The following is a 12222-nucleotide window of genomic DNA, read 5'->3' as shown; positions in this document are numbered from 1 at the left end:
TATTATTAGTTTTTTAATGTCATCTGCAGTAGTGTACCAAGTAAACGATCACTAAAAAAAATAAAAATCGGAATAACAAAAGCATGGACATTATAAGTTGTGGACATAACTTAATATACTTTATATATATATATATATATATATATATATATAAGTTAATTTGTGCAAACGACTTAATTGTTACATATTATATTACGATCTATAATTTGGCTAGGCAGGGCGGACAACTCGAGCAGTGAAGGTGAGCGTCGATGTACATCACAAAGGGGATCTCCTTAAACCTACACTTGGGTTGCAAGTCCTGAAAATACTGCTCTGAGTTTCTCCCTCTGCTATACGATGGACCCGGCACCCGCACGGTTAATCTATCGAATGCTAAGAAGTTCGTTCCCCTCCCCGTTAAAAACTATCTTGTGTTACTTCACATTGTTCATTAATCAGTCTGACCCCTCATTCCTACAAACATTTTCTCATAAATGCTGGTGTACCTACTTTTAGTTCTAAACATGAAAATGCAAAGAACGTCGATTTGTAACTTTTCTTTGTATACTTTTCTAAACGTGTTTAATGCGATACAAAGTAATATTGATGTCTGAAATTGTCTTACATATATTTAAATTTATAATAATATATTTTTTTGTATGACGTTTAAATTTTAGACGAATATGTCAATAAACAGCTGATACCTGTAAAATTGGTAATGACACTTAACAAGTGACAAAATGACAACACATTTGAAAAAACAGCTGTGAGCCGGTATTACGCTAAATTTACAGTCCTTTTTTATTATTGATTATAAATTTTCGAACTATGGATGAAATAGAATATAAATTAAAAACAAAGACAAGCGTGTTAGTTGTCAATGCAATTGATAAATTAATATCGACTATAAAATCAAAATATAAGCCAGGGGAACGTCAAAAATTTGTATTAGAAAACGAAGAATTAAAGTTTTTAAGAGAAAAATGTTCGTCTCCGGACAGCATGGTGAGCCTGACTGCCTGTCAGGGGCTACTGGCTTTGGTGGAACTAGGAGTACTGGAAATAGCCCATACAATGTCTACAGTAGTCACTCTCTTGCCAAGTACACAGTAAGATTTTTTTTTGCTCTGTTAATTATTTTTTTCAAGTACAACAAGATATTGATCGCATTGTCAAAATTATTATTATTAAATTTAATTTATTACCTAACACAATTTATTTAAACCAATATTTTTTAATGAACTTTAAGACTTTTAACCTGGTAGAATTAATATTTAGCACAAACTAATTACTAAATAAAAAAAATAAATGTAAACTTACTTTAGTAGCTAAACCTTCGTACCAATATTTATTATTTTTATTATATGTACTAACCTTTGTAGCAATTTTCATAATTCTATTTCAGTAATTATTCTGCAATCATATCAACAATGGCTGGACTATTAGTTCTGGACTTGAAGTCCCGCTTGATACCCGGACAGCAATACAAATGTCAGTTCTCACTGAGATCCCCGCAGCATCCCTTCATAACTATACTGGAGAAAAACAAAGACGTTGAAGATGATGTGCTGGCTCAAATGCACGCTCTGTGCACTCATCCTGAGTATACGTAAGATGGAAAAACTTACAATTGTAAAATTTTGGTACTAAAGGCATATAAATAAATCAGTTATGAATATAGTAGATCCCAGTAGGCATATAAATATCTAGTTATATCTACGATTTTATTTTTGTGTTACCCACACATTATAAATTCTAAACATTTTTGAATATCATATCAAAAATTGACCGCTCCAGCGGGGATCGAACCCGCGTCTCCGACTGACCATGTCGGCGCACTAGTCAGTTAAGCTATGGAATGATGTACCGTCTATAGTGAGCTCTTTACAGAAACCCGTAACTATTCAAAGTTTCATATTACAATGAAAATCTTTGACAGGAGACGACACCATGCTATTTTTAATATCTACGATTTTATTTTTGTGTTACCCACACATTAGGAATTCTAAACATTTTTGAATATTATATCAAAACTTGACCGCTCTAGCGAGGATCGAACCCACGTCTCCGGCTGACCGTGTCGGCGCCACGGTTTGCTTAAACCAAATATAAAAATCATCATATCAAAAATTTCGATTTAGCGGGTACATCGTTTCATAGCTTAATTGGCTAGAGCGCTGACACGGTCAGTCGAGGATGCGGGTTCGATCCCCGCTGGAGCGGTCAATTTTTGATATGATATTCAAAAATCTAGAATAAAAATCTAGAATATCTAGTTATATTATCTATATATTAATATGTGAATCAAAAATTTTGTATCTCTTTTTACGAAAAATAGCACGGACTGAGGAGTATCAAATTTCGCCTGCTTATAGGTTATACAGAGAAGGAGTGCAGAACGCTAATCTTTTTTTAAAATTATGTGTAAAAAAACATTAAATCAATAAAAATCATTACACACATTACCATGTATTTGACACATGTACGCATATAATTATACACTTGTTTATTATTCTAGAAGTATAGTCTTTGACAACAGAACCTTAATAATGTTTGAACTTATAATTTAAATTATTTATGGTTGAATTTCGACCACTGGGCGACCACTAGTTTTATAAAAATGCTATGTCGAATTGTTATGTTATTAAATTTTAGTAAATATTTATAACACATTTGGTCTGATTGCCTTGAGTTTGAGTTTATTTTACATATCATCACAACAGCTTTTCGCAGTTCACTACTGGACAAAGGCCTCCACAAGTTCACGTCAAGAATGGCGTGAACTCATGGGTTTTGCCCATAGTCACCACGCTGGGCAGGCAGGTTGGTGACCTCAGGGCTGGCTTTGTCGCACCGAAGACGCTGCTGCCCGTCTTCGGCCTGTGTATTTCAAAGCTAGCAGTTGGATGGTTATCCCGCCATCGGTTGGCTTTTTAAGTTCCAAGGTAGTAGTGAAACTGTGTTATCCCTTAGTCGCCTCTATTATCTATATATATATCTATATCTCATATTATATATTATTTATATATATATTTTATATGTTCGCGAGTTTTGATCTGAGCGATGTTTCACCGATTCATTTTTAATTCATTTAGATAATTAAAATGTTGTCAAAATTTTATCTAATAATAAATAAAATTATTTTCCAGGGTCGCGTCAAATAGTTTAGAGCTACTACGGCCAGTGTTTCTATGGCTGACGTGCAGTCCCCACCGTAGTCACAGCATCAAACCCTGGCAGCTGCTCCTGAGCTTGCCACAGTCTGATGCGCAGTCCAAGCTGCTATTGACTTGTATTAGTTGTCAACAAGTATGTTAAAGTTCCGATTCTCCTATTTCATGGGCATGGACGTAGGCATAATTTTAATGGGGAGTTGAATTTTCATTCATAAATGTTTTCTTTTTTTTATTTTATTTTGCTAGGCAATCCAACAGCATTATGATGCAATATATAGTATGGATATGGCCAAAATAGGATCATACTAATATGAACAACTTGTAATAAAATATATACCTAGTTGACGCCTCGTTGGCGCAACAGTCACATTAGTCGTTCGCGGCTGTTGCGCTGGCGGTTGCGGGTTCGATTCCCGTACACGTCAAACGTTTGTATTGACCATACAGTTATTTGCCACAGTCTGGGTGTTAGTGCAGTGCTTGTGGGTCTCCTGCCTGTAACTTCCCGGTGCTGGGCATTGGCCTCTATCTCCATGTAGGAGAAAGATTGGAGCTTAAACCACATCGCTGCTCTACTGCAGGTTGGGGAATATGTTCCCTACTATGAGTAACGTTCGCTATCAGGTATTTATGATAAGGACTAAGGACCGACAGCTTAACGTGCTCTCCGAGACACTTCGGAGAGACCCACAAGGACAGACATGCAAACTGGAAACATATTTGTACAAATACGCGTTATATACGCGTTAGGGCAGCGGTCATAGCACTGGCTGTTGCGCTGGCGGTCGCGGGTTCGTTACCCGCTCACTACAGACATTTGTATTGACCATATATATGTTAGTCGTGGTCGGGGCGCTGACGTTTGTGTATTGTATGTGTTTCCGAACCCCCAACACAGGAGAAAATCCTACTGGGGGATCCGTTCAGTATGAAGCGTTTATTAAGTCTAAAATACAAATATCCATACCTAGCGGGATTCGAACCCGCAAACTGTCGTTGTGTCAGGCGACTACACGTACCACTACACCAGAGTGGTTGATTTAGGTGAGCGATGGTTTTAAACGCTTCAGCCTGTAATGTCCCACTACTGGGCATAGGCCTCTTTCCCTATGTAGGAGAAGGATTAGAGCTTAATCCACCACGCTATGGTTTTAAACATTATACACACGCTGATGGTTTTAAACATTATATTTTAATAACATTTATATTTTTCAGATCTGTAACCCAAAACAAATAGAATCAGCGTTTGCGGCTTACTCGGCCGTGTGCGATACGGCGATATACCAGCAGCGAAGAGACCACGTGGTCGCCTTCGTACCCATGCTCGCGAGGGTATGTGGCGAGTTAGTGATTCACGGGTAAGTTTAGATGGTTATAAACGCCTGCTATTCATCAGTTCCCTGTAAGACAAAAATTTCGTTGATATTAGATGTGGGTAGACCATAACACTCATACACTCAAATAAATATTTGCATGTATTTTACAAACTTATGTCATGAGCAGGGATTGAATCCGCGGTCGTTTGCGCTATCCTCATTTGCATTGTGTTTGAGAAAGAAGAAGTGAAACTTCTAAAAAGTCCTAGGAAGGTGTTGCGATTTGAACTATCGCCGATGATCACGGTCTCGTCAAAAAGGTCGTAAGTACACGTTTCGGGCAGTAATGTATTCACGAGTTTCAAATCACAAAGAAACACGTTTCACTTAAAAAAAAAGTTATGGAGAGCGTAAGTGTAATTTTTTTATTTCAGACGGGACCCAAGAGGCTGTTACAGCTTAATAGAGAAGTGTTTCTCAACTGACGCACCAGAGTTGAAAACAGTGGCTGGTCTCACAGTGGCGCTGTTGTCACAGAACTTGATACATACCTCTGCACTGTATCTTCACGAGCTGTTTAATTTATGTATGTAATAATTAATAATTGTTAAAAGTTATTATTTAAATATTGAATTTAGTTAATAATAGTGAATTTCTTAAATTACACTTTAAAAAATGCCAGGAACATCTTGTTTTTCAGGTTTAAACATAATTAGCAAATATGAATACTCATCAGTATGTCTAAGCGCCTTCGTCGGACTATCTCTACAGTGGCTCCACCTACCTTCATACCTAACAAACAACGCGTTAAAAGTAGCCGCCAAAATTATAGACATACATCAAAACACACAAAACCCGGACCCAGGACTTTTGGTAGCTAATCTGAAGTACAACGAAATATTCCAAGCACTGGTACAAGTCGACAAAGAACTGTATATTTACTATAAATTACTACATACATGGGAAAGTTTGAAGGATAATGACGACAAATTAAAGAGTTGGTTTGAGGGCTTGATGACTGCGAATGATCAGTTAAAGCTGGAGATGTTCACGTTTTTGGTGGGTGTTGTAACGGAGAGGCAAGGGAATTTGGACGTTGTGTTGAAAGTGATAAGGTTGCTTGTTGATTTAGTTCGTGTTAAGAAGGAAGTGTCAGTGACAGTGTTGCCAGTGTTGTTGTACAAGATAGCCAATGATGCTCGTCCTGCTGTCAAATTGGAGTGCTTGAAGAGTTTGCCCTTGATGGCTACTACTAAGGTATGTATAATTTTTTTATTTGTTCACTGTTCATTCATTACAGCCTATACAGTCCACTGCTGGACATAGGCCTCCACAAGTTTACGCCAAAAATAACGTCAACTTATGTGTTTTGCCCACAGTCACCACGCTGGGCGGGCGGGTTGGTGACCGTTGTTGGTGGGCGGTTGTTCATTGTACTGTACTTTAAATTAATGATTTATCTTTATTAGTGTAATTCTTCACGGTCTTCAGTCACCAACCCGCCTGCCCAGCTTGGTGACTATGGGCAACACTGTTGAATTTGTTACTGGTTGCGAACTTGTTGTTGGCCTATGTCCAGCTGTGGACTGCAATAGGCTGAAATGATGACGATGATGATGTGTAATTCTTTTCGGTTGAGTTTTAACTGACTTGTTAGAGTAGATGATCATTTTACTTTCTGCTCCATATTAATATGTTTAATACAATTAAGAGCATTAGTCTGAAATTTTTTGACTCTGAATACAGAACATGTGGCTCTATGTGGCTCGAAATATGCTCTTTAAAACGGAACTTATTTTTTTTTACTATATATTTCAATTAACATACATGATATGATAAGTTACCATGAGTTACAGAATCATTTAGGGTTTAAAAGACTATTACAAATAGGATAGAATAATACATAACTGAGGTAGAGCACAGCAGGAAATTTCCTGCTCAAAATCTGGAGCAGTCCGACTGGGGAAGTACCTCGACCTTACAGAAGATCACAGCTAAATAATACTGCTTTCAAGCAGTTTTGTGTTCCTGTTGGTGAGTAACGTGAGCAGAGCCTCTGAGGGGGATTGGTAGTAGGGTGGGCAATGCTCTTGCGATGCTTCTGGTGTTGCAGACGTCTATAAGCCACGGTAATCGCTTACCATCAGGTGAGCCGTACGCTTGTTTGCCGACCTATGTGTATATAGAAAAAATACAATATTTTACCAGGAAAATGTACCCGCGCTTGTGGCGATATTGAATAAGTTGAAAGTGGGCCGAGGAGTACCAACGTCTTTCCTCATCATGCTATATACCAGCCTAGCTGAAACACAGGTATGTGACGTAGAGATATTTATAGCACCTTTGCTGTTAATTAATTTTATTTAGATTACAATTTAATCGGTTCTAAATATAATTGTTCTTATTAAACTTATGACTATGTGTTTTAAATGAATAAGTTTTGTCAGTGATTCATGTCATTATTTTTTATGTGTAACACAAACAATACACAAGTACAAACGCACAGACCACGGCATACATATCTGTATACAAATTTATGTCATGTGCGTGGACCGAACCCGCAGCCACCAGCGCAATAGCCCTAAGCGAGTGCTGTGACCGTTGCGCTAAGACGTCGTCACATTATAACCGTTACCCGAACGACGATACCGAACCGTTACGTTAAGACCGTTACGTTAAGAATACGTTAAGTAACTTTGCCAAAGATTTCGGCCAAATTACTTAACGTGTACAGAAATGTTCAGAGAGACTTTTTTTTGGGCTCTTGCCCATGCCATTTGTACTACATAAAATATTTGCTTTATTATCGGTCTGCGTTTTTTTTACGATAATTTAACTTCAGGCCAGCAGTTCTAAAACAGTCCAGAATCGCTATGATGGTCCGAAACTGACAGCTTTTTGCTGTTATCAAACATACATTTATAAATCTTTGCTTTTAAACTAATACCTACACATATAAATTCCCGTGTAGGCTCGCTGCTTCCCTTACCTGCAAGAGGCACTGGGGGAGGCCCCCCTCACCGAGCCTAAGTGGGAGCTGGACACGGCGCGGGCAAACGCCGTGCTCAAGATATGCGAGATACGGTCGGTGGTAGCTTTTTTTATTAACAAGTTGTGCTCTGCGGTTTCACACATGCTATTTTCCGTCCTAGCCTTACTCGGTAAATGGGCTATCCAGCACATAAGATTTTTTCTATCAGAAATAGTATTTCCGGCGTCTAAATAAACAAACAAACGAAATTTTTAACTTTATAACATTAGTATAATATAATTGAGGTAGGTGTTACACATAGCAGGAAATAGCCTGCTTAAAATCTGGAGCAGCTCGAGTGGGATGTACCTTGACCTCACAGAAGATCACAACTTGTGGTGAATAAGGTGACCAAATCTCCTGGCCAGGGTCAGGGGTATAGTCGGCAACGCGCTTGCGATGCATCTGGTGTTGTAGACGTCTACAGGCTGCCGTTTAACATTAGATGGACCGAACGTTTGTGCGCTATGATCGCATAAAAGAAGACTATGTTAACCTCTTATCATCAGATAGGCCGTAAGCGTTAGTTGCCCTAGTAATTTAGAAAAAAATGAATAAAAATAATACTGGGCTGGTATCAATTAAATTCGTGCTGTGTGGTTACGGCATTTAAGAATATAGCCACTCCCACTCTTTCATAACACATATAATATAACACAGTTTCACTACCATCTTGAAACTTAAAAAGCCGACCGATGGCGCGATAACCATCCAACTGCTGGCTTAAAAATACACAGGCCGAAGAAGGGCAGCAGCGTCTTCGGTGCGACAAAGTCAGCCTTGCGGTCACCAACCCGCCTACCCAGCGTGGTGACTATGGGCAAAACACATGAGTTCACGCCATTTTTGGCGCGAACTTGTGGAGGCCTATTTCCAATAGTGGACTGCGATAGGCTGAAGTGATGGTCAATTAAATTCCTAAAAATAGCCAAAAATTTCCCTAAGAGAACCTTCCATAAAATACGTCACGCGAAATTTTGGCTGACCCTTCTCTTCTTTGTAACGCTAAGTCACACTTTGAGTGACCCCCCCAATAAATCATTTATCTCACAAAATCTTGCCCCATACATTTCATTTTATTTAGTTTGAAGATGTGTAAACAAATCGTCCCATTGTCACATCTCGTCATGTCATTGTCACATGTCCTTTGTCAATCCCTGGTCCTGGCTTGCGAATGTATTTTATAAATGAATAAATTACTAGAAATTTAGATGAAATTGTCTTTCTTCCAAAGACACTGGAAAACAAATATATTTGTGAAGATATTTTTATATATTTTAGCGATAACTTAGAACCAATAGGTACAGTAGATTAAAATAAGAACTGACATTTTCTGTTGATGTTATTTTTCTCATAAATTTAGAGTAATAATATTGTCTTATTAAATATACACAATTACGCGTCTTATGTACATATTTTTTTTCTTTAGTGTACTGTTATGACTATTATGGAACAAGTGATTAGTAAATCGTTATCCAAAATTCGCGCAAAGTTCAAAAATGACCAATCAAATTGACCGGGCATTATGCATAATGCTCGTCACTTTTAGGCCAGAATAAATAAAATTATAATTTTAAACACGTTTTACTAACAGTACTGTACATTTCTGTGTATATTTCAATAATAAAATTAGTAATTATAACAACGTTTTGTTTTTGTTTTTTTGTATTTGTATAATTTATTAGATCGTTAGTATGTTGGGTTAGCTCAGGTTATTTTTTTAAGGATAGAAGGCGTAGGCTAGCGCTACTTCTGTAAGTCAGTCTGATTATTGGAAATACCTACTAAAACACATTGATACCTCGAAGGCCCTATGTTATTTTGACTTGTGGCTCAGCCGTAAGCTAATCAGACATGGCTGCTTCGGTAAATACGTATATTAGATCGCGGGTAGGGGGGCACCCCTACCTACTACGAGTACGGCGCGTCTATAGATACATCGTGTCACACTTGAGGACTGCACGATTTCAGATATCCAGCGCTGTATTCCATCGTTATTCATAATGCCCGTGCATTGTGATAAATACCCCAATTTATCACTTGATCCATTACCACGGAATAAGTTAGGGCATTACAGCCCGGTTTTTTAACATAAAAAATCGTTCAGTTTTTTTCATTTTTATAATTGATCGGTACTTGAACGAGACGGGTCCTGGAGTGGAGACCGCGTCTTAGCAAACGCAGTGTGGGACGTCCTCCGACCCGTTGGACCGACGATCTACGTAAGGTTGCCGGTGTAAGATTGCGGAAAATCGGGATGTTTGGCGCGAACTTGGGGAGGCCTATGTCCAGCAGTGGACTGCAATAGGCTGAGCTGCTGCTGACTTGAACGAAACGAATTAATCGGCAGTCATCTCTCTCGTACAGGCCCACCAGTAACGGCTTGGAGTTGGTGTCGGTGATATCGTCGCTGCTGACGCGCTGCACCGACCGCGCCGGCGCCGTGGCGAGCGCGTGCGCGCTGGAGGCGCTGGCGGCCCTGTGGCGCGCGGCCGCCGTGGCGCCGCCCGGCGCCTGGCGCGCGCTCGAGCCGCGCCTGGCCCGGGACGCGCGCCCGCGCGTGCAGCTCGGGTGAGTCAAAGCGGCTCAGGCGAGTCAGTGCGGCACAGGTAAGTCAGAGCGGCTCAGGTGAGTCGGTGCGGCTCAGGTGAGTCGGTGCGGCTCAGGTGAGTCGGTGCGGCACAGGTGAGTCAGAGCGGCACAGGTGAGTCGGTGCGGCTCAGGTGAGTCGGTACGGCACAGGTGAGTCGGTACGGCACAGGTGAGTCGGTACGGCACAGGTGAGTCGGTACGGCACAGGTGAGTCGGTGAGGCACAGGTGAGTCGGTGCGGCTCAGGTGAGTCAGAGCGGCTCAGGTGAGTCGTCGCGGCTCAGGTGAGTCGTCGCGGCTCAGGTAAATCGGTGTGGGTCAGGCGAGTCGGTGCAGCTTAGGTGAGTCACATGCAGCTAAGGATACGCACGTGAGTCTTACCTCGCCTGGGATGCGCATGTTACTCATATAAGTAACGTACCCAATATAATCTGGTATATTATAAACGCCTAAATCTCGACTACCTCCAATAGAATGAATTTCTGAGTCAGAGATACATTGAAAGGCAACGTTATTACGTTCTGATAAACCTACATATGTGTGTATGACTTCAACAGACAGATAACTTCGCTAAACAGTAGTCACGATCAGGGATCGAACCCGTGTAAATTAGCGCAAAATATAAGTTGCTGTAACCACTGCTTCTTGATGTTTTAAACTCTATTAAAATTCTTTGAAAATCGACACGTTTAACGATAGTTTTCTTTATCCTTTAGCAATATCTCGACGTAAGCCCCAGCTTAAAAATATTAAATGTCCTATCCAGCTTATGCAAGCTGTTATCAGAAGTGCCTGGACTACGCGTATCGACACAAGAATACGACAAGCTTCTGTCCGACACGGCTCGTCGCCTCTGGCTTTACATCGCCGAGTCGGAACATCCAGAAGTTATCCAGGCGGCCTGCGAGGCTCTCGCGCTGTACAGGATCGAGGATTACAAGCTGAAGGATATACCCGAAGTACGTAACATGATTCTCTATCTGACTATTGTTTATGTGTTAATATCTCAAAAGTTTTTACAGGATTTATCAATTTTGATGATTCTATTTGCAAATCGAAAGCAGATGCTTGTCATGTGGTACCGTTCAAATTTCATCGATATCTGTATGGTATAGTCTCTGGTTGAGTGAGAGATGACATGTGAGGAAAGGTTGTTAAGGAAACTAAACCCAATGAAAGTTGATCTAACACTAAGTTTATTGAGATTATTTTGTAGTCGGTTGAATTTTTCTGGATCTCCAACATCAAATAACTACAGTTCCTCGACCTCCAGTTTGTCGAGTTTCAGTTCCTTTAACTAAAGTTCGTGGGGTACCAGTTCCGTCAAGTCAAAACCGGATGCTTAGGAAACCGAATCAACTAGGGAGTCTTTGAACCAATAAATCGGATGGACGGAAGTACGTTTCGATTTCTGTTATGAGACCCGTGTGAGGTAACAATTTACGAAATGCGTCATACCAAAGGGTCAAATTCATTTATGAAATGATCGTACCATATATTGATACTTTGATTATAATATGAAATCAACCTATTGGTGTCAATCAAGCAGTGACTAAACATATTTAAGACGCGGAGTACGTCAGTAAAACGTGTTTGAATGTTTTTTAAAGTCAATGCTTGTAACCCAACCCTAGTCACACTGATTTCCAATTTATTTTTCAAAGGTGGCAAAAGTAAACATGAATATTTTTTAAATAATCTATTAAAATAAATAAAATAAAAAAGCCTTGTATTTCTTGCGTCATTTCATTACAGATTTTTGACTAAAATTATTGCATAAAAATTGTTGAAAAAAATGTAATAACATTATTAGACTGAAAATAAATAAACTATGAGATAATGACAAATTAATAAAAAACTATTGTTATAAAAATAATAATTAATAATTGATTTTTTTAATATCACATTGTATAATATCTATTTGTCAAGGTATTTACATTACACTCATAATTGTCAATAAAGCTAATAATTTTATTAATAACTCAAATTCAAAAAAATAAAAAATATTTGTCAAGGTATTTATATTACATTCATAATTGTCAATATAGTTTATAATTAATAGCTCAAATTCAAAAATATTTGTCAAGGTTTACATTACATTCATATTCAATAAAATAACACTCAAT

At 39.1% G+C, this 12222-nt stretch overlaps 1 protein-coding gene across 1 annotated transcript in view; it reads left to right on the top strand.

Moving 5' to 3' along the window:
- Positions 1-738: 738 nt before the first annotated feature.
- The window catches only part of LOC123661529 (focadhesin), a 28171-nt gene continuing 16687 nt past the window's right edge, over positions 739-12222 (top strand). Inside the window, exons 1-10 of the mRNA XM_045596488.1 lie at positions 739-1091; positions 1388-1591; positions 3132-3291; positions 4374-4516; positions 4909-5060; positions 5175-5731; positions 6683-6787; positions 7446-7558; positions 9873-10076; positions 10863-11055. Of these exons, the coding sequence (XP_045452444.1) occupies positions 811-1091; positions 1388-1591; positions 3132-3291; positions 4374-4516; positions 4909-5060; positions 5175-5731; positions 6683-6787; positions 7446-7558; positions 9873-10076; positions 10863-11055 (2112 nt within the window). The 5' untranslated portion in view covers positions 739-810. The remainder of the gene's footprint in view (positions 1092-1387; positions 1592-3131; positions 3292-4373; positions 4517-4908; positions 5061-5174; positions 5732-6682; positions 6788-7445; positions 7559-9872; positions 10077-10862; positions 11056-12222) is intronic.

The sequence above is a fragment of the Melitaea cinxia genome, chromosome 17, assembly GCF_905220565.1.
Source record: "Melitaea cinxia chromosome 17, ilMelCinx1.1, whole genome shotgun sequence".
Classification (NCBI taxonomy): domain Eukaryota; kingdom Metazoa; phylum Arthropoda; class Insecta; order Lepidoptera; family Nymphalidae; genus Melitaea; species Melitaea cinxia.
Note: the sequence above shows the minus strand (reverse complement) of the source record. Positions and strands in the feature narration are given on the sequence as shown.